Genomic DNA, 22,477 nt, shown 5'->3' with positions numbered 1-22,477 from the left:
ATATGACTGATAATTATCCCAACCTATTCCATGACAGCCATGCATTTCCGCGACTACTACTACCACGCCTGTTGCTGCTGTTACTTTTACACTGAACATAGCAGTACTATGTACAGTGAATGTATTTATCTATTTGCATTGTGACGCCAATGTGTTCGTAGTAGCCCATCTTTTATCATCAAATTATTAGTTTTTCTTTAGATTTATATGAATGGGCTGTGCACACCATTACTTGTATCTCCCAGCACATTCCACTGATGTACTAGTGGTCTATTTGAAAACAACGAGTATCTCTCCACCTTTCTAGCTCCTTTCTTGTTAATGAACATAGATGGCTGATGTGAATACTTTTACGTCATCACTGCAACCACTGTCACTACTGCTATCCCCTCACCGTAACTACTCTCATTATCACTACCACCACCAGCACCACCACCACTTCACTCTTACAACCCCAACACTTAAGCAACTTTCACGCAAGATCTCCGCTGTCTGAGGAGGCTGTGGGGGAGAGAGGTAGACGTGGTAAGCACAAAGAGGAAAAGGAGAAACTGATGTTGGGTCCAGAGAGAGAGAGAGAGAGAGAGAGAGAGAGAGAGAGAGAGAGAGAGAGAGAGAATGTTAATAATGATAGTAACTACAACAAAGATAACACTACTACTGTTGCTAGTATTACTACTTCCACTGCTACTACTACTATTTCTACCAGTAATAATAATAATAATAATAATAATAATAATAATAATAATAATAATAATAATAATGATAATAATGGTAATAATAGTAATAATGATAATAATATTTTTCATGGTAATTTGATATTCCACATCTTGAACATCCATTCAATAATAATTTTTCTTTCATAGTCTAATGCCTCAACACTAGTTCCATCCATTTTCACTGTTTTCCAGTTCTTGAAAACTAAGAATAGTTTTCATCACTTCCTCTTCTTTCCTCATGTTTACTTGCTGAAGCACCTTGCCACAGCCACCTCCACTTATCATCTCTTTGCATTCGGCAAAATTTCAAAATTTTTTATCTGATTTAATTAATATTCCCTTTCACAAACCTTGTCCTCTCTTACCATCAGGCTACCTAACTCTTCTATCCACGCCTTTCAAGATGCTGTATCTTGTAAGAGGCAGCATATTTTTGGGGAAACAATTCAAAAAAATTATTTGATCAGTATCAAACATGCATAACTACAAGAATGTTAATGACATGTCACACTGAGCTGTTCATCTACACTCATCTGCCTTATATATATATATATATATATATATATATATATATATATATATATATATATATATATATATATATATATATATATATATATATATAACAAAGCCATCCTTAACATCCAATAACATCCAATAACAAAGCCATCCTTAAATTTCACCAAGACTGATTCTGAACTCCTATGAAGATATAAACCTGTGCTTAGTTTCAATAGGTGGAAACAATGTGATTTGTTTTACTGATGACAGTTTCATAGTCAAGGTAAGTACCTGGCCCAAAAAATATGCCTTTGATGTGTGTGTGTGTGTGTGTGTGTGTGTGCGTGTCATTCACCTATTCACCTACAGTCATCTGCTGGTCACCCAGCCAGCCGTTCCCCTACAGAAAGAGCTCAGAACTTGTTCTGTTACCAGTCAGCGACCAATCAATGTGTCAACACCATATAATAATTACCAGCTTAGTGTGAGGACCATGTGTCAATTGTCTCTCCTTTCATCCCTGCATATCTCTATCAATCTGTTTCCGACACTACTAGCCCAAACCAAGAATTTGTCTATTATTGGGAGTAAGTATTACTTGGGTTTAACTTAATTTCTTTATCTTGTTATAGGCAATCTTGTTAATTAATTGTTTTACTCTGTTTTTATTAAGAGTCATCCTCTATGTGCTGCAAAGGCCTATAAAATGTGATTAAAGAAAGAAAAGGGCAAGGAATGGTAGGGAAATGAAAACCACAATATATCAAATATTCTGATTATTTACAAGGTCTTCAGGCATCTGCTGTATTTTCTAGTGGATTAGATGGGAAAAAAATAAATAAAAAATACCCTGCATCTAATACAGAACACAGAAGAGGTAGTGAAATATGGTTAAGGGGATATGGGGTGATCTGTGTTCAGAAGTAGTCCGCTGAACACTTTTTATCAAAGACTTGGTTCTGTTGTGGCAAAGCAATCATTTGTGTCAGATGATGAATTCCCCCCCCTCCCCCTCTCAAAACACAATAAATTTTCTCTTTTTCAAAATCTCCTTATAAAATATGGGTGTGATGTGGAGGTGTATCTAATCCACCAGCAAATACTGCATGCATCCATTGTGCATAAAACCTGAAATTTACAATAATAAAATTCTACAAGAGAAACATGAATGGCAACTTGCCTTGAAATACTCAGCATTGTCCAATTGTAATTATGAAACCTCTATAGCTCCCAACTCTTTAAGCAAATTCTCTTTTTGGTTGAAGTAGTTCTTGTACCATTCAATATGTGCTTGTTTTCGCTCCACAGTTAAATGAGGATTCTTTGAGAGTCCAGTGCAAACCAGCTCCATGAAGTGTCTGATGGGGCCACATTTTGGGCACCATCCTTCCAAGTGTCTCTCAAGGAAGACATGCTCATGGAATCCCACTTTCATTTCCTCCACCAAACCTGCTGAGATGGAAGGAGAAGGCATTGAGAAATTATTTATGTTTGGTTGTTAATATGAACAAAAAAATACAACAACAGAAAACTGCCAAATGACACACTAATTAAAAGAGCATTTTCTTGAATAATTTGTATAACTATTTACTTTACTTAAGGTAGTTAGTGTTGAGATAACTATACCTGCTTCATTATCAATGGGGAAGCTTGCCTTGCTAAGTCCACTGTATCATCTCCACAAAGGCATTACTAGGAGGATGCTGCATACTCTGCTCCAGCTCATGTAGGTACAATCTCTCCCATGTGGGCAACACTGATATTGGAGCAGCAGGTCCATGGGTATCTTCTTCCCTTTTCTTAAATATCCCCAAAGGTTGACCTCCAAAGAGATCAACATGAGCCCTGCACATAGAGTGTGGTGTAGAGAAAACACTGTGACCTGGAAAATAACAGTAGTTTATCTAAAATGTATGACGTACAACATGTTGGGCAGCACAAGGCAGCTACATGGAACAGGCCCACCAAAACCTTGCACCAGTAATGTTTCAGTAAAGACACAGAGAAGGTCCATGTTTCCTTGCTCCTTGGAAACAAAATAAGGATAATCATTAAAAACTTAATCCAAAACTTCAAGTCAAAAGACCACAAACTTTTTTTTTTATGGGAGATATGAGGGATTCCCTTAGGACACAGACTAATTATGAGCATCCTTTTCAGTGGATCAAGTCATGAAATACAGCATGTACTGAAATCATCAAAAGAAGGGAGCAGAAAGAGACCATCTTAATTCACATAGCATTAATGTACACCTCTCTCAACAAACCTGGGCACACATGAATCCCGAGGCTGAGATGATGAGAGGCTTGAGGGCTCGGGGCTGGTCTTTCGGGTCAACGTGGTACCCTTGCCTGACCTCGGTACCAGAAGGAAGGTGACGTGGCACTTCCTCCATCCCTGATTGTGGCTTTCTCTCCACCTTCATGCCCACAAACAATTTCACTGCAACAAGAGAAATTATGCACAGCCACTAATGTCAGTGGGGCAAGAAAATTTACCAGATAGGATAAAAGAATTGCCACAAATGTATTTTTATCAAAAAAGGTACTCTGCAATAAGTACATACACTGAAGAAATTCACTGAATACAATAGCGTTGATTACAAAATCTAAAAGTACAAGAATGAGTAAAAAACTGCACAAAATTTGCCAAACATGAATTTGCATAATTCATCTTTTCCAAATTGTTACTTACAGTGATCTGTCTTAATGGGTCGGAGTGTATCATGAGTTAAGTTTGTTGGAACACTAACACTGCAGTGAAATAGTGTAAAGAGACACATGCATCAGAGCTGTCTTTAGGTTACATCAGTTCTTGGCTGAACACCAGTACTATAATAGCTCATTTATAAGTCTGGTCTACCAGAATATAACTCCATTCAGCCAAAATGTAGGTCAGAATCAAAAAGCTTTAGCAGGCAGGATAATTTTTCCAAAACAAGAGTTGCTGTCTGATGGTTTGACACTGTTGCCACTCTCTACCTCACAAATAAGACAACAATAATGCACAAAGGAAAAGATTCAGTAGTATATGTATCTCTATAAGAAATGTAGACAATGGTTCGTTAACTGAAAGTAGGTGAAGAATGTTTAAGATTGTATATCTTCAATCTCTACTAAGCTGAGACTGAAGATGATGATAATGAGATGATCAGATATAAAGGCAAGAAACAGAATTGCCAGGAAAGATCCAGCAATTATTCACTTATACCACTTATAGTTTGATATGGGTATCATCTTAACTAACTGGTACAAGCTTAAATAAGAATGCAACTACAGAAATTTGGGGTTATCTTACTCACATGATATAAAACTAAAAAGGATAGAAATTGCATAACAACAAAAGTAATGTCACTGCACAAAACTGGGCATACCAGTCTCCATAATAAATAAACACCAAAATGACAAGAGAAATTTTCATACATTATCTTCTTTAATCTACTACTACCATAACAAAGGCATCAGGAACATTAACATGAAATCCTGCACAACAAAAGAAGACAAGCATTGCAGCAGTTCCTTGGGCCCTAAAAGAAACTAAACTGTACTGCAATGGTATCAATCCAATCACAAACAGATATCATGGCATCAATGTAGCCAAGAGGCATCAACACTCACCTGAGAGATGGGGCAGTGCCAGTGGTAGTCTCTGAAGAGTGGAGGCACAAGGTGGACAGAAGCTCAGACTCAGTTTCCTTCACATCCCCACCAAGACTTTTAGCCACTTCTTTGGTTGCTAAAACAAGCTCAGGTTCTGAAAATTTGAGCCCAGATTTCATTATTACTAAAAGAATAGCAGCACACCACTACAACATGTGGTTCTAATCAAATCTTATATTACAGCCTACAATTTTATGATTTCAAACAAGAAAGCTCAAAGTTCCTTAGAACTACTACAGCATGTTAACACTTCTTTGTTTGTAAGCACAGCATCCACTGCATCTTACTTGTAGATAGTAGTTTTTATTTGTTTACTTCTGTCAACAAATGTAAGGCAGCAACCTATTAAACAAATAGCTAAGACAAACAATAGTAAACATCACACCTGTACCATGGTGAAAGAATAATGTACATGTCTCTAAACACCACCCACTACTTATCACCATGTTTTTTAAATGTCACATGTTTAAGTGTCTAGACCTAAACTAAGACCTAAACTTGTACCAGTTTTGTGTCATAAACAGACATTGACTAAAAATAGATGTTAACTATTGCAGCATCCAAAAATTAACAATATGAATGACAATTAGGTAATAAGAAACCTACAGTAATGAGGGTACAAGTACAGTCCTCACCAAGGTCAGGCTCTGATACCGGGGATAATTTGCCTTTTCCTGCAGTTTTGGTCTTCTTCCGAGCTTTGGGACGTGACGGCTGCACTTGAGGCTCCACAGGAATATGGGGTCAGTCTGGAGATTAGGGGGACTTTCAATATGATACAAAGATATTTGTACTATTTAAAATGACCACCTGGTGCACCCATCATTCTACAATACTAATAAAACATGAACATACATATTTATATTTGTGAATATTATGAAAACATAACAAGAGACTAGGTTATCAATGCCATCCAGCACTGGCATGTATAGTATTTATTATGTACTAATTACCACATAATGCAAAGTGGAACTTATCAAGCAAAATCTATTAGCAGAATTTACTGTAAGCAGGACTTCAGGAATAGTACTCTTATTGACTTATAATAACAGATTCAGATGTAGAAGATGGTGCAGCAACCACAAGTGGATGATGTAGAAATTACCCATCTGAGAGGAGAATAAAAAACCTTTTTTGAATGATGCAGCATGAAATCTTATGCAAATTGAGCTAACTATGGAGTGGTGGAATGAATGAAAAAATGCACCAAAGTAATCTGGCCAAATAAAAAAGATAAGGCACTATTTAAGTTTTAGAAGAGAGGTATATACATAAGTAAAATTCTAAGCTCACAGTAGGAGATGGAAGCCACTTGGAAGATGGAAGGAGGTAAAGGAGTGTATGCAAAAGTAGTGCAAGGATAATAAGAAGAGTGAGTGAGCAGGCAAGGAAATAAATGTTTGGATTCATAGAAATGGAAACTTTCTCATCATGACCACCTCCTTAGGCCATTCCCTGAGGATGCTAGGCAGTAGATGGTAGATAAAGAGATGAATAAATGCAATGTATTCAATCTAATCAAAATCAACAAGAGGCTTTAATGTCAGTTCTGAAAGGTAAATCACCACAATCTATGTAAACATATGTGTTCTCACACTAGCCAAAGATGAAAGATCATGTAGTTTCTTGTGGCTAGATGTCTTCTTGTCTTGTTTCTCTGCAGCAGCTTTCTCTTTTACACTGGACTCATGTTTTAAGACATGTGAGTCAGACTCTCCAGTCTTCTTTCCCTCTGTCCCTTGAAGTGGCTTATGGTCTTCTATCTGGGTTTCCAGATTCTGAGATTTAATTGATTTTTCTTTAGTTTCACCATTCTTGACAGTGGCAGCAGATCTGGCATCACCACCACCACGCTCACACAATCTTCTGGTGGCTTTCGGCAAAGTGGTCGAGTCAGGCATGCTGGTTGTGCCGCTAACCTGGAGAACCAAATGAAAAAAAAATAATGCTCTTCTTTGTCAGTCCAATAAAAATATATATACATGTAGTGTCCTGGGAGGAAAGTCATATATTCTAAGAAATGAAAGATCAAGTCATTTTTAATTGGGAATATTCTATGGTGAAATGTTTTTAATGCCATGGTTCAGAAGTTACAGAACATTTAAATATGCATGCACATCAGTGGCAAGTGGCCGCAATGTCCTGCAACATCCAGGTGGTCGCTGTGACATTCCTTATATTTTAGTTATTATTTGCCATAACAAGACACTGCATTATTGAATTCAGTTATATCTTTATTTTATGAAAACCTTGTTGTGTAATCAAGTAACATCCTCATGATGATGCCAACACCCACCACTGCTACCCTCTCCTCCCCTCACTCCCCCCACTTACCACTTCGCACCACATTCATATCAAAATGTCCTGTAGCTTCTAAACCATGGTGTTATCTATTTCTTTTCTGGTAGTTTTTGGCCTATTTTGAATTACTCTGCATGCTTTTCCAGCAAATCATTAGTTTTTTTTTTTTTTTTTTTTTTACCCCTGACGCCCCATCCCTTCAAAGACTAATGATTTGCAATAAAAACAAAAAGTAGATTAATACAAAACAGACTGAAGTCCACCAGAAAGAAAATAGTTCCATCTTCACAAATAGCAGCAGTAACATTCACTCGCAATGTACCCCCCCTCCCCTCGAGGGCTCGCCCGTGGCCGCCAGTCAGCAGTCACAAATCACCACCTTCTCTGACCCAATGAAATTAATCTAAACTAAACCAATCTAACCTAACCAGGCTAATCTAACCTAGCCTAGCCTGACGTAACTGGCAAGGCGAAGCACCCCAGTTAGAGTAGGTAAGTTAGGTTAGACTAGAGGTCTCCCCAGTTTTCGAAACATGGCGTTTCGTCCTTAAACTTTTCATGAAGGTACAAATTTGGCCTAATTTGGCTTCCCCTACCCTAAAACCCCGCTTTCCCACCGGTCCCCAAGCTTGCTTACGGAATTTTGGGGAAGGAAGGAAGGAAGGATGGGGGAATGGACCTATTACAAAAAAATAACCAAACTCAACACAATATAAAAACAAAAGTAAGAAAAGCAAACATGACAAACCTAGAAACTGGCAGCAATGCTTGGATGAAAGACGAACGGAGCAAGACTGCCATGATCTTGATTTTGATCTCGATGATCTTGATCTTCATTTTAATGTTACAGATGGCTCGGGACTGCTCCTGGTCCAGGAGTATCGGCAACTCCTGTAGGAAAAAAAAAAAAAAAGAAAAACGGCAAACAGAAAACAGACACCATCCTTCACACCACTAATTCCTATATTTCATACACCACATCTTTTCCAGGAACTCCTTCACTGCCTCAATCATCCTTTCATTCGTCTCCCCACACATCCCCAGCAGCAACACCATCCAATCCATTCCTTTCCTGTCTTCACTCTGACCTTCCCCAGCTCCCTCTGCACCACTTGCATCATCTCATTTCTGTCTCTGGCATACTTCACACACTCCAGCACCATATGCTCCACCGTCTCATCCTCTCCAGTGTCACACATCCGGTATACTTTGCTGCAGAACTCAGACCATCTTTAACACCTTGCATTCACACACATACACTGTGCCCTAGCTCGGAAGAAATCATCACCCAGGCTTCCCTTATACCACTTTTCATACATTGGGGCCTCTTTCTCTCTTTACCACTCTGAATATTCTTTTGTTCCATTTTATTCTTCTATTCACTCAGTCCCACAAGTTTCACTACTCTGTCTCACTTTTCCACTTCCTTCCTTCCACATCCATGTCATTCACAAACTCATCAAGCATCTCTCACCATTCTCATGCATCCGCTCACCTAAAATACCTACGTGTGTATTCATGTCTCCCATAATCATTACTCTCTCCTTTCATTTTCTTATGATCTTCCTCAATATTCCATACTTCCTGCTGTTCTCTCTTGCTGCTCTCTCCCCCTCAACTGTCATGCACACCACAATCACCACCAGTGTTTCACACTTCCCATGCTCACCTGTGCACTCTGCCTTTGCTGCTAAAATTTCCTCACTCATGGCACAGTTTCCTATATCTAACTTTTCTATTCTGAAGTTCTTTTCCTTCCTATACAAAAAAAAAAAGGTTACTCCTCCTCCTACCCTATCTTGAACTTTCTGTCCCTTTCCAATCATCACATACTTACTACCATCCAATTTCACATCATCTTTCAAGTGTGTCTCGGTCATTCTGACTATGTTGAAATGCCATTCATTCAGTTCCTTACACACATCCTCAAATTTCCCAATGCCCTATCCTTGCACATTCACACATCCAGACTTCATGCCTTTTCTTGCATTCCTTGCATTCTCAGTCATTCTTCACGTCATTTCCACACGGTACACCATCCTTGCCTTCACACTTCACACTTCACACTTCACAGTCTCACTCCCATCCTTGTGTTGCCATCCACATTAAAGGGCTTAAAACCTCTTGCCTGAGTTAGAATATTGCACCAAGGCAGTGCACACACATCATGATCTCCAAAAATGGAGTATCACAGAAAGTGATAGTTTTGCCCAAAATTGCTTGGGTTACCCTCTTTAAAGAGGGTAACCCAAGCCTCAGTCTAGTGTCCACCAGTACTCATACTTCCATCACCATAAACCATACTTAACATGCAACACAACCTTCCCATTCTTCCTTAGCTTCAGTAATACAATGTGTGGGTTTTAATGATAATAATACTTTACATTCACTCTTAACTATGCAAGTATTTATTAACACTAATTCAGGAAGTTTCTCTCAACAGTTTCTCTTTGATAACTTGCAGTGCATCATAGATACAAACTTCATAAATGGTTAACTTTTATTGATAATCTTAACAGAAAGAAACAAGTCAAAGCAAAGCAAATAGGTTGTGTAAACATTTCATATAAATACTCCCAATGGAACTGCCATCAAACAAACAGAAATAGAGATACACATATATATAAGATATTTCACAATAAAATCTATCAAAATCTAAACCAACATATCTTTAAACTACATCAAGTAGAAGAAGAAATATATTCAAGAACAAGACCAAAGATTGACCCAACTAATGTTACTCTCACCACACACACACACACACACACACACACACACACACACACACACACACAAAAAAAAAAAAAAAAAAAAAAAAAAAAAAAAAAATGCATTCTGTCACTCTACCACTCACAGGACAAAACCTTCAACAAATCAACAACAGTGCATTCCTGCTAGGAGAGGAGGGTTTTCACTGTCTCAGGGTCACTGGGCAGGAGGGAACTGGGGTCTGTGTAGCCATGGGTTGGGTTATGGACTATATCATGCAGCTGCTTGTAAACTGTGCACACTGCCTCTGCTGTGCGCTGTTGCAGGGACCGTCTGAAGGAAGAGGAGAGCAGCAGCCTGGTGTGGGGCAGCATGAGATGGTCAGGGGCAGCCAGGAACCCATCCAGCTTGGTCTAGGATGAGGAGCATATGTATTTTAGGGATGTGAAGTCTTCAAGGTGTGCTGCTGTTCACTCTTAAGTTAAGTGAATGTGTTTAATATTTCCTTATACTCTTATGAACAACACAAGAAAGGCAAACATACTTTGTTACATGACACTTTTATAATTATTACTTATAAATATGTCATAACACCTGAAAAAAAGTATATTTCTATATGACTAAAAGTATGCAGTTATAGAAATTTGGATTACAATGTTAAAAAATTAGAATACAAATTTCTACAGACAACTTACAAGCAAAAACCAACTTTAGAGGTGTAGCATTTTGGAATATATAATGTATAGTTTTGAGAATGGTAAGATTTAATGTATGAACAAAAATACTCCATAAGTGGTAATTTTCATAAGTGCAGCATACAGCTATAGTCAGACCAGCAACTATGGCTGAATTCAATGCTTTATGGTGAATGTGCTCAATGGGAAAGAGCATAAGTTAAAGTACAGCATGACATCAGATAGGGAGGAACCATTCTGCCCAGGTTAGCCATGCTGCCTATAGTCAATATTAACATGCAGAGAGTGTTACCATGAATGCCTGTATGGCCAAAGGCTGACACGATGGGTGCTGGGAGAGAGGTGTGGTGGGAGGGTTGGTGATCAGTGGGTACATGGTGGCCACTCCCATGCTATGACACACACACCCCATTGATCTGCTCCTGGCTCAGTGTGTCCAGCTGGGCGTCAATCTGTCCCTGGAGGGGAAAGACACATCTTCTGTATTAGATGAGGAAAGCTGGGGAGAGAACTTGAGTAGAGCTTTAAAAGCAGCAATGGAATAAGAATATAAGGGAAGCTGCAAGAAGCCATCAGACCTACATGTGGTATAGTTTTCAATATATGTGTATGTCACCATGAAACATAACATTTTACTACACAAAGCTGAAAACTAACAAGTAACATGCATAAAAGGATCACAATAAGGCAGGCAGTCACTTCATGAAGTCACTGAGATATTCACAAGGTAAACTGTCATCAAGTTATTCATAAGAAGGTGAGGAATGAAAGGTGATGTTTTACCTGGATCATCTCTAGTTTATCCCCAGTGGTGTGGAGGAGGGAAAGTGTAGAGTGCAGCTGGTGGAAGCAGTTGAGCAGATACACAGCAGACTCCACTGCACCCAGTCCAGTTGCACTCTCACTTATCGCATTCATCAGAGGATCCACCACACAACTCACAATCTGCCAAAGGATACAAGACAATGAGGTAATGGATAGAACACTTAAATTTGCCATCTATTTCAAAACCTGTCTTTTCCTCTTTCTGTTTTCTCTTCTCCTTGTCCTTCACCTCCACAATTCCACAATTCTCCCTCATGCTGCAGTGTAAGTGGTCCTATTGATGCAATAAAGGCTTGCTGCTGCTGCTGCTGCTCTTTGGTAAATGACAATCAAGCAGTCAGTCGGTAAGCACATAACCTCTTGTCTTACACACCAGTCTCTTTGGTAAACATGTGAAGCAGCATTTTTCCTTCACTACATGCAAAATAACTATGAAAAAAAATAAATAAATAAAATAAAAAATAAAAAATAAAAAATTGAATTGTCTCATGAAAAAAATAGTACAAAAAAGTTGTGGAAGTGCATTGAGATCTCACACTTGAGAGAAAAATGCAGAAAGTAGATCAATAAATAAACAACAGAGAAATCAACCCTTCATACATCCCTCTGTCTCTCCATCCATGGCTCCCTCACCTGCTTACAATCATGGTGTGCGTCGTCAGCCACAGTGGCGGCAGTAACCACCTCAGTGAGCAGACTCAGGGTGCGTGCCACTCCAGGTGTGGGTGCCAGTGTCTCTCCTGGCGGCTCTATCCTCTCACTCACATGGCTCACCTGGTGGCACCAAAAGACAGGTAATCAAACTTGAATGACTATAAGATTCTGGCTCAGTTTTGACAAGAGAGTGATAACCCTTCAAATGACTAAGATTCTGGCTCAGTTTTAACAAGAGGTGCTGATCACCCTTTCAAATAACTAAAATTCTGGATCAACTTCAACAGATGGTAATCAGCTTTCAACAACAAAGATTTTGGCTAAATATTTCATATAGTGTTACTTCAACATATGTTATTATACTCTACTCAAGTGACAGTGATGTTACAAAAGATGTCGTGGTTCTCACTTGACTCTGCAGTGCTGATATAAAAACATCTTGTAGCTTAGCTGGTGGAGTTCATCAAGAGTGGCCACCAGCAGTCCTGCATCAGTCACCTGCAGGGATGAGATGAACATTAAAAGGAAGCAGAAACATGAGCTGAATATCAACAGAATGCTGAAAAGGAAGAATGGTGACACAAGTGGTAGAAGAGAACTGAAGGAGAGCAGGAGGTGACTGAGTGAACAACACAGGGAGGATTAAATGGTATACTTAAGAATGCTTATTTTAAAGTCTATTATATCCCCATTAAAGCAGGGTAGCTGACACACGGCCCCTACAACATAACATCTTGTCTCATCCTAGGAATAAACGATACAAAGGAGAAGGTACCCAGTGCTCTCACTCCCCCTTTTTAGTAACTTTTTACAAGCATGCAAGGAATGACATGGCAATAATATCAAATCTAGCTACAGAGTTACACCCAAGCCATGTTCATCTTAAAATAAGGATAAAAAAACAGGAATAACTGACCAGCTAAGCCATGTACCTGCAAAACAGTGTTGTGATAGAATCTGAGGAGGTTGCTTATCTTGTACAACATGACGGGTTTCTTGCCTCCCTCCTGACGCTGGTCTGTCACAATCGTCTGCTCAATTCTGGTTCTAGGAGGACGGCAAACACTCTCCGATATGCTAGCCACAGTACTCCTTGTCTGCTCTGTTGGGTCTGAAGGGAGTCAGTGTCAGTTGATGGTATAATGGCTGGTATTCAGGGTACTGTTTGTTCTTTGGATCTGAAGGCAGAGTCAGTGTTAGTTGCTGGTTTGAAGGCCTGCTATTCAATTACAAATATACACTCTATCCTTCAGCTTACCTAGATTGGAGCACTTGGCAAAAAGTGATTGGGCCGCCTCACGTTCAGAAGGGAGGGCCTGATGCACCCATGCCAGCATGTCCCCCACGTAGCGCAGGGGGGGGCGTCATGTCCCTGCAGCTGTATGGGTCGTGGTGCTCCTCCAGGTCCTCCTATGGTGAGAGCATCCAGGTAGCCCCTCACCAGCTATCCTCGTCTCACCGCCACCACCCACTCCTCCACCACCAGGCTGGAAGGAAGATGCATTTAAGGTTTGTACGGAGGGAAAGTAAGGATAGGAATAAGAGGACAAAGTAATACAAAGGAATACAAAGGAAAGAACAGACAGCAACAGCCTTACTGGGCCTAACGAGGCTGTCTGTGTGTGATAAGAGGAGAATTTGAGGAGAAAATGAGGATCAGAGCATGCAAAGACAAGAATAAGAGAAAGACACAGTACTGAAGTGTGTAATAAAGGAAACATGCTCACTTGAAGAGCACTGGTCTCTCCTGCAGAGCTGCTAAGGCTTGTGTGAGCAAAGGTGAGGGGTCTGGGGAGCAACACTGCCCCTGACACCAGCGGTACAGCCTCTCCAGACCTGCTTCACGGCACACATTCATTTGCTCCACCACGTCCAAGGCAGTGTTTTGGTGGCCCGTCTGTGGGAAAAAAAGTGCACTTGTTATTACTGAAGTTAAAAGAGGTTCTTCATCCAGTAAATTTTAAGCAGTCTAAGTATACTGGCATCTGATCTACATTACTTTTGATAGGCTCTAGTAAAAGAATTACATACCATCAGAGAAGAAATACACCTATAATAACTATATAATCATTGCTAAGGCTTTTGAACACAATCCTCATAGAAGAATGTGTTTAAAGAATGCAGGCCAAAGTGAGACAATAAAAAGACAATAAAAAGAGACAATAAAGCAAACAACAGTTGAATCCGGCCTTTGTGTTATAGAATGAGATGAAAAATAAAGAGATGAGTTGAATCAAGCCTCTGTACTCTATCATTTGGCAAAACAGCTCACCACCCTGCCTCACAATACACCACAGACCACTACAGTCCACCCCAGACCATCCCAGACCACTACAGCCCACCACAGACCTGCAGGAGGTACTTGGTGTTGCTGCGTATCTTCTGTGTCTTGTCCAAGATGGTAAAGAACTCTGGGGTGATGGGAGACTCTCTGGTGGACCCCTTGATGGTGGCTACCTCATCTGGTGTCAATTGGAAGCACCTCACAAATGCCTCAGCCACTGTCTCCTGCATGTGTAGCTTGTTGCTGTGGAAGATGACAACAGTCAGCATCTTTGGAACATAAGAACACAAAAAAATAAGGGAAGCTGCAAAAAGATATCAAGACACTTGCCTAACTAAACTTGGCACCTCACAAATGCCTTGACCACTGTTTACTGCGTACGTACCTTGTTGCTGCGGAAGATGGCTGTGATCACCATCTTGGACTATTCTAAGAGAGGAGTTGTCAATTCAAGATATCCATTTCAAGAGAGGAGTTATAAAGATGCCAGCCTAACTAAACTTGTCACTTCATTCATTTGCTAGATGTGAGAATGTTGTGTATGAGTATGTGATATGTATAATGTGTTATGTATAATGTTTGGGCCATACTGTGTGAGATTGCTGGCCTTGTATACAGACAGAAAGATAGATAGGTAGATAGATTGTTCCTTTTCTGGTACAAAGGCTTGAGAGCAAATGAAGAATAATAATAAATCCCTCTGAAGAATATTGAGTAAGATGAGTCACCTCCGGTTCTGGAGTGAGGTCGTCTGGTGGATGAGGTGCCGAGTCTGATTTTGTGGCCTGGAGTCGAGACTTCACGTCCACACACACTTCATTCGTGGCACTCACTTCCCGGTGTATGTCATCCACTGCTTTCTTCACATCCCTCAATGCTGTGACAAATTCCTGTAATACAGAGCCTTGAGGAACGCCGCTATTTGCCTTATGCCACTCTGACTCTTTTCCATTTATTACAACACGCTGTTTTCTGTCAGAGAGCCAGTCTCTCAGCCATTTCAGGGTGTTTCCGGCAATGCCGTGAGCTTTTACTTTACTGATGAGTCTCTTATGGGGAACAGTGTCAAAAGCTTTCTGGAAATCAAGGTAGATAATATCAACAGCTTTTGTCTCGTCATACGAGTTAAATACTTCATAAAAGAAGTCTAGTAAGTTTGTTAAGCAGGAGCGCTTGGTTCTGAAACCGTGTTGCGAATCCTTTATGATTTTATTTTCTTCTAAATATTTAACAATTTTATCTCTAATTATTGTTTCCATCAGCTTACACACTACTGAAGTGAGACTGATCGGCCTGTAATTGGCTGGGAGAGATTTATTTACTTTTTTAAAGATTGGCGTGACATTTGCTGGTTTCCATTCGTGGGGAACTTTACCCGCTAGCAAAGTTTTATTGAATAAAATTGTAAGCGGTTTCACGAGTTCATTTCTTGCTTCTTTAAGAAGCCTGGGTGATATCTTGTCTGGCCCGGCTGTTTTGTTTACGTTCATGCTCTTTGTGACTGAGAGGATTTCACTTTCTGTGATGGTGAAGTCTGGCAACGTGGTGCCTCGTGACTGAGGCGTGGGGGTCGGCAGACTGCCCTGAACATCCTCAGTCGTGAAGACGGTTGAGAAGTACGAGTACTCGTTCAGGGTATTCGCCATGTCTGTTTCGCTTGTTATTTGTTTACCATTTTCTGTTATTAATGGACCAATCGTTGATGTTACGACCCTTTTTGCTTTTACATAACTGTAAAATTCTTTTGGGTTCGTTTTACATGAGTTCGCGATCTGAGCTTCGACAGATTTTTTGCTGCATTTGATCAGCTTTTTAGTTTTTCTACGTAATCTGTCGTGCTCTAGTTTATCATCATTATTTTGTGGAGGAGGAGGAGGAGGAAGAGGAGGATAGAACAAAAACTGGACGCAAGACAGAAACTCGTTACGGGTTACATAATGGAGGAGGAGGAGGAGGAGGAGGAGAAGCGAAAGAAGGAAGAGAAGAATAAGGACAGGAAGGAAGAGAGAGAGAGAGAGAGAGAGAGAGAGAGAGAGAGAGAGAGAGAGAGAGAGAGAGAGAGAGAGAGAGAGAGAGAGAGAGAGATGCTGACCAGTAACACGAAAAATCTATTGAAAAAAGTAGTGTAATAGTATTCTCTCTCTCTCTCTCTCTCTCTCTCTCTCTCTCTCTCTCTCTCTCTCTCTCTCTCTCTCTCTCTCTCACACACACACAGACAGACACACACACGCACCAATTCCAGGCTCATTCTCATTCCTGGTTCCACATTCCAGAGACAAATTGGGCTTTTGGCAGCCTTTGAGAAAACAGGGGAGGAGGAGGAGGAGGAGGAGGAGGAGGAGGAGGAGGAGGAGGAGGAGGAGGAAGGAAGGAATGTTGGGAGAAAAGGAAGAAGAAAACAGTTTGAGGAAAAAAAACACAGGGAGGGAAAAAAAAGGAGGAAAAAAGAAGGAAAAAATGTCCGTAAGTGCATAATGAGATAATGGTAATGAGAGAGAGAGAGAGAGAGAGAGAGAGAGAGAGAGAGAGAGAGAGAGAGAGAGAGAGAGAGAGAGAGAGAGAGAGAGAGAGAGAGAGAGAGAGAGAGAAACAAATCCATAAACACAGAAATGAGAAAAGGAATAAAATACGAGAAACAGCAGCAACAACAACAACAACAACAACAACAACAACAACAAACATAAGATACAGGTAAGACACAACAAACATTTAGCCAGGTGAGAGAAGTAATTAAGTGTACCTGGCGCCTCATAATGGGCGGGCCGGCAGGTGAGGGACTAATTGACTCACCTGGAGGAGGAACCGATGGAGGAAACATAGAGGGACGTGAGAGAATGTGAGGAATAGTGGAGGAAAGATGAAAGAGAGAGAGAGCTAAATTGAGGAAAGATGGAGGAAAAGTGGAAAATTAAAAGGAAAATGAAGATGTGTGAAGATGAAGGGAAAAAAGGAAAACAAAAGGAAAATAAGACTGTGTGTGTGTGTGTGTGTGTGTGTGTGTGTGTGTGTGTGTGTGTGTGTGTGTGTGTGTGTGTGTGTGTGTGTGTGTGTGTGTGGGTGTGTTTTAACTCAGTCACGAACGAAACAAAGAGGAAAAGGCGCCAACTCCTGTTATGCAAACTCTCTCTCTCTCTCTCTCTCTCTCTCTCTCTCTCTCTCTCTCTCTCTCTCCCCCCCTGTTGCTACACTTCAAAACACGTAAAAAAAAAAAAAAAAACACTTTTACACACACACACACACACACACACACACACACACACACACACAGAGGCCTCCAGGCGCCCATTACCTTAATTAAACTCACAATTCTCTCACAAAATGCAATTGAAGGGAGTTTGAAGTCTCTCTCTCCTCCCTTCCCCCCTTCTTCCTTCCCTTCCTCCCTTCTTCCTTCCCTTCCTCCCTTCCTCTTCCTTCCTTTCCTCCTCCTCTCCCTTCTCTTCCTCCATGAAAATTAGTTACTCTCCTTTGTCTCTCCTTCCCTCCATCTCTCCCTGAGCATTACACATTCCCTCTTCCTTCCCTCCTTTCCCTCCAGGGCATTTCTTCTCCTCCTCCTCCTCCTCCTCCTCCTCTCTTCCCTTCTTATCTTCTAACTCCTCCCTATCTCTTCTTTAGATGCTCTTTTCCCCCTCTTGTTTATTCTCTCTCTCTCTCTCTCTCTCTCTCTCTCTCTCTCTCTCTCTCTCTCTCTCTCTCTCTCTCTCTCTCTCTCTGCCTTATTTTTCCTCCCCGTGTGTTTAATGAAGACTTTTCTCCAAATATTCACCGTTTCGTTCCTTCACCCTCTTATTCATCCATATATTTCTCCCATTAATAGCCTGTCTCTCTCCCCTCCTTTCATCTCCCCTCTCCCCTCTCCCTCTTCCTTCTTCCCTCTCCCCCTTCTCTCTTTCTCTCTCTCTCTCTCTCCCTTTCACTAAGACATCAGCCAATTTTATTTCAAGTCAACGAGGGATAAGAGAGAAGAGTGAAGGATGGAGGAAGAAAGAGCGGGAAGGAGGGAAGGAGGGAGGGGAGGGAAGGAGGAGAGGAGGGAAGGAGGGATGGAGGGAAAGAGATGGATGGCTTCACACGGAGATAGCATGGTGTAAGAGAGAGAGAGAGAGAGAGAGAGAGAGAGAGAGAGAGAGAGAGAGAGAGAGAGAGAGAGAGAGAGAGAGAGAGAGAATTGGAAAAAAGTCAATTAAATCTTGCCAATTTTAAGGTTATGAGGCAAGTTTGAAGCTTGGAACCCTCCACCACACTACTTCAGCAACTTATGAACCACTGAGCCATCCCGCAGCAAATTTTTAGGCAGTGGAGGAGGAGCACAAAGGAACACAATGGTAGAACAAACAGCAGCTGGTGTGTTGGCCCCCACTACGAGATTATCTGTTTTGATAACCTCCCCTACACACACACACACACACACACACACACACACCCACACATACACACACACACACACAGACTTAAACACAAGACGCGGTACAATGCGTGCGCCAAGTACCGCTGTCTGCCTCTGCTCGGCGCACACCACAACACTTAATGATGAGCCGTTCAGCGCATCTCCTCCCCCAGTGCCTCCTTCACCAGTGCCTCCTTCAGCCATTCTTACGGAAAATGATGATCCTTATACACAAATCAATAAGGAACACAAAAACACAGACAGATAATGTTATAAAAAGCAAATAGGGTTAAAAATAGAAGGCTGAGATGAACTGAGACGAATAGAACAGATTGAGCGAGAGTAGTAGTAGTAGTAGTAGTAGTAGTAGAAGTAGTAGTAGTAGTAGTAGCAGTAGTAGCAAAACCACCAATATGTTTCTGACATCCGGCCTAACTCTCACCATTCATCACTCTCCTCTCATTTCTGACCGACCAATCCACACTGAGAGAGAGAGAGAGAGAGAGAGAGAGAGAGAGAGAGAGAGAGAGAGAGAGAGAGAGAGAGAGAGAGAGAGGAAAATAATATGGGACAAGGGGTCGATCCTACGGAGAGAGAGAGAGAGAGAGAGAGAGAGAGAGAGAGAGAGAGAGAGAGAGAGAGAGAGAGAGAGAGAGAGAGAGAGAGAGAGAGAGAGAGAGAGAGAGAGAGAGAGAGAGAGAGAGAATGTTACATGCGGAAATTAAATGAAAACTTGGGAGAATGAAACACGATGACTGACACACACACACACACACACACACACACACACACACACACACACACACACACACACACACACACACACACACACACACACACACACACACACACACGTACACACAAAAAAGAGAGAGAGAGAAAATGAGAAAAGATTAAAGGGGTAAAGACAGACACAAGAGAAAAAGGAAAAAATAAGATGAAGATGAAGAAATGAAAAATAAAAAAAGGAAAAAACAGAGACTGAGAGAGAGAGAGAGAGAGAGAGAGAGAGAGAGAGAGAGAGAGAGAGAGAGAGAGAGAGAGAGAGAGAGAGAGAGAGAGAGAGAGGGGGGGAGGGGGAAAGATGAGATACAGATAAATAAAGGAAAAAAGGAAAAAAAAAACAGACACACACACACATAGACAGACAGACACAGGAAGAGAGAAAGGAGAAGAACAGAAATAAAACAAAGAAGAGGAAGAAAGAGAGAAGGAAAAAGGAAAAAAAGGAAAAAAAATAAGGAAAAATTGGTTTATGGGGACTCAAACACACTGAAAGGGAAACTCCATCTGAATAACTCTCAAGAGATTATCAACTTTTCCCTCCCTTCCTCCGTCCCTCCTTCCCTCCTGCCAACCTGGAAGAGGGAGGAGGAGAGAGAGAGAGGGAGAGGAAGGAAACTAGAGGAAGAAGGGAAGGGGGAAAGGAAGAGGGAAGGACACTATAGGAAACTACAGGAAAGAAAAGGAGGAAGAGAAACTAGGCGGAAGAGGGAGGGAAACTAGAGGAGGGAAGAGGAAGGGAAATCAGAGGAACGAAGGAGGGAAGAGGGAGGGAATTAGAGGAAGGAGGAAAGAGGGAGTGAAGAGGGAGAGAACCAGAGGAAATAGGGAGGAAAGGGGAGGGAAACTATGGAGAAGCTAAAGAATGATGGAAAAAAATAACAAGATAGAAGAAAGAGAGGGAAAAATGGAAGGAAAATTGAAAGAGAGAGAGAGAGAGAGAGAGAGAGAGAGAGAGAGAGAGAGAGAGAGAGAGTGTGTGTGTGTTAAGCGATACATGCAGGGAGAGACACACACACACACACACACACACACACACACACACACACATAAAGAGAATTCAGAATTTGATATTTTCAGAGGAAACCGATAAAGAAAAAAAGTTAGAGAGAGAGAGAGAGAGAGAGAGAGAGAGAGAGAGAGAGAGAGAGAGAGAGAGAGAGAGAGAGAGAGAGAGAGAGAGAGAGAAAGGTGAGAATTGGAGGCGGTGAGGCAAACTTCTCTATCATGGAGGAGGAGGAGGAGGAGGAGGAGGAGGAGGAGGAGGAGGAGGAGGAGGAAGATTTACCATTTCTAAACATTTCTCTCTCTCTCTCTCTCTCTCTCTCTCTCTCTCTCTCTCTCTCTCTCTCTCTCTCTCTCTCTCTCTCTCTCTCAAATAAACAAACTTGAGGAAACTTTTTGGAAACTTTATATGCAAAATAGAAATAAACAAAAAATTTTCCTTCAACACACACCAAAGAAATAACTGAGGAAGAGATAAAGAAGAGGAAAATTGAGGGAAAAGCATGAATAATTTCCTTAATTGTCATATTACAGCAAAGGAGGAGGAGGAGGAGGAGGAGGAGGAGGAGGAGGAGGAGGAGGAGGAGGAGGAGAGGAAGCGAAATTAAAATGTTTATAATTACTGAAACTACGCGAATTATTGTCACGTTAAGAGCCACACACACACACACACACACACACACACACACACACACACACACACACACACACACGCCATTAAAAAAAAAAAAAAACGTTGAAAATTACTATAAAACCAAATTAATTCCAATAGTGAACTTACTCGCCCCAAAAATTCTCACTGTTATATTGCAACACACACACACACAAACGAGAGAGAGAGAGAGAGAGAGAGAGAGAGAGAGAGAGAGAGAGAGAGAGAGAGAGAGAGAGAGAGAGAGAGAGAGAGAGAGAGAAGCAAAGACGAAAAAAAGGAAAATTAAATAAACTTAGACAGACAGACAGACAGACAGACAGACAGGTAAATTAGCAAACAAACAAACAAACAAACAAACACACACACACACACACACACACACACACACACACACACACACACACACACACACACGTCTAATTATTACTTCTACGCCTAAATCATGAATAAGAACGAGTATTTCCATAATATTTCGTTCATAAGGAAGATAGGATAGGTAACAATACGCAAACTATGAAAATTTCCATAATGCTTCGTTCATAAGGTAAGTAATTGGTAACGTTATGCATCCTGTGACTGTTACCACAATGTTTCGTTCATTAGGTAGACGAGAGGTGCCAATAATACAAATATATGAAAATTACCGTAAAGTTTCGTTCATAGGGTAAGTAATAGGGGTAAAAATATGACTTTACCATAAAATTTCGTTCATAAGGTAAAATATATGAAAATTATCATAATATTTCGCTCATAAGGTAGAATATACGACAATTACCATAATATTTCGTCCAAAAGGTAAGATATGTGACAATTACCACAATATTTCGCTCATACAGCAAAATATATGACAATTACCACAATATTTCGTTCATTAGGGAAGTAACAGATACGATGTATGAAAATTACCATAATATTTCGTTCATATAGTAGAAATTTTTACATTTACCACAATATTTCCTTAAGGGAAGTAACAATTAAGATATATGAAAATTACCACAATATTTCGTTCATAAGGGAAGTGACAGGTAACGCAACAAACGCACTGTAACAATTCCCACAAAGTTTCGCTCACAAGGCACCGTACAAAAGAGACATAAGGCACAAACAATACGAAACTTATAATAATTACCGTGACATTCCGTTCATTAGTAATTCAGTAAAAGAAAAAAAAAAAAAGATGGCTGCCGCAGGAGGCTAGTTTGAAATCTGGGCCTAATTACGAGTATATATATAGAATTTTTTTTTCTCTTTTTTTCTGAATTATTTATTTGATCATTAATTTTCACCACAATTCATT

General features: G+C 40.6%; 2 protein-coding genes and 1 long non-coding RNA gene across 10 annotated transcripts in view; 1 reads left to right on the top strand and 2 right to left on the bottom strand.

Moving 5' to 3' along the window:
- The first annotated feature begins 313 nt into the window (after positions 1–313).
- On the top strand, positions 314–2,794 carry LOC135097390 (uncharacterized). Its single transcript, XR_010265648.1, has 3 exons — positions 314–525; positions 1,609–1,807; positions 2,529–2,794. It is a non-coding gene; the product is annotated as an uncharacterized LOC135097390 (long non-coding RNA).
- On the bottom strand, positions 1,982–9,387 carry LOC135097389 (uncharacterized). Of its 2 annotated transcripts, none has more exons than XM_063999233.1 (7): positions 7,929–9,387; positions 6,475–6,798; positions 5,515–5,628; positions 4,838–4,973; positions 3,487–3,662; positions 2,847–3,102; positions 1,982–2,672 (listed from the first exon to the last, which is right to left on the bottom strand). In XM_063999233.1, exons 2-4 carry the CDS (start codon positions 6,778–6,780, stop codon positions 4,956–4,958), a joined length of 438 nt encoding a protein of 145 aa, XP_063855303.1. In that variant the 5' UTR covers positions 6,781–6,798; positions 7,929–9,387; the 3' UTR covers positions 1,982–2,672; positions 2,847–3,102; positions 3,487–3,662; positions 4,838–4,955. The 2 variants fall into 2 exon arrangements, with proteins under 2 accessions (XP_063855303.1, XP_063855304.1); XM_063999234.1 differs by having other exon boundaries at positions 1,982–2,669.
- Positions 9,388–9,565: 178 nt separating this feature from the next.
- LOC135097392 (conserved oligomeric Golgi complex subunit 6-like) overlaps positions 9,566–22,477 on the bottom strand; it is a 46,707-nt gene continuing 33,795 nt past the window's right edge. For 3 of the 7 annotated variants that reach the window (XM_063999239.1, XM_063999238.1, XM_063999235.1), the window contains 9 exons: positions 14,413–14,590; positions 13,791–13,960; positions 13,322–13,550; positions 12,996–13,174; positions 12,473–12,561; positions 12,043–12,183; positions 11,368–11,529; positions 10,877–11,042; positions 9,566–10,302 (listed from right to left, as the gene is read on the bottom strand). In XM_063999239.1, coding sequence (XP_063855309.1) covers positions 13,508–13,550; positions 13,791–13,960; positions 14,413–14,577 — 378 coding nt within the window. In that variant the 5' untranslated portion in view covers positions 14,578–14,590 and the 3' untranslated portion in view covers positions 9,566–10,302; positions 10,877–11,042; positions 11,368–11,529; ... (2 more) ...; positions 12,996–13,174; positions 13,322–13,507. Of the gene's footprint in view, positions 10,303–10,876; positions 11,043–11,367; positions 11,530–12,042; positions 12,184–12,472; positions 12,562–12,995; positions 13,242–13,321; positions 13,551–13,790; positions 13,961–14,412; positions 14,591–14,732; positions 14,975–15,075; positions 15,238–22,477 lie in introns of those variants that run through there. The other 4 variants (XM_063999237.1, XM_063999240.1, XM_063999236.1 and 1 more) reach the window with 4 other exon arrangements.

This window comes from Scylla paramamosain, unplaced genomic scaffold (genome assembly GCF_035594125.1).
Source record: "Scylla paramamosain isolate STU-SP2022 unplaced genomic scaffold, ASM3559412v1 Contig19, whole genome shotgun sequence".
Classification (NCBI taxonomy): Eukaryota; Metazoa; Arthropoda; class Malacostraca; order Decapoda; family Portunidae; genus Scylla; species Scylla paramamosain.
Note: the sequence above shows the minus strand (reverse complement) of the source record. Positions and strands in the feature narration are given on the sequence as shown.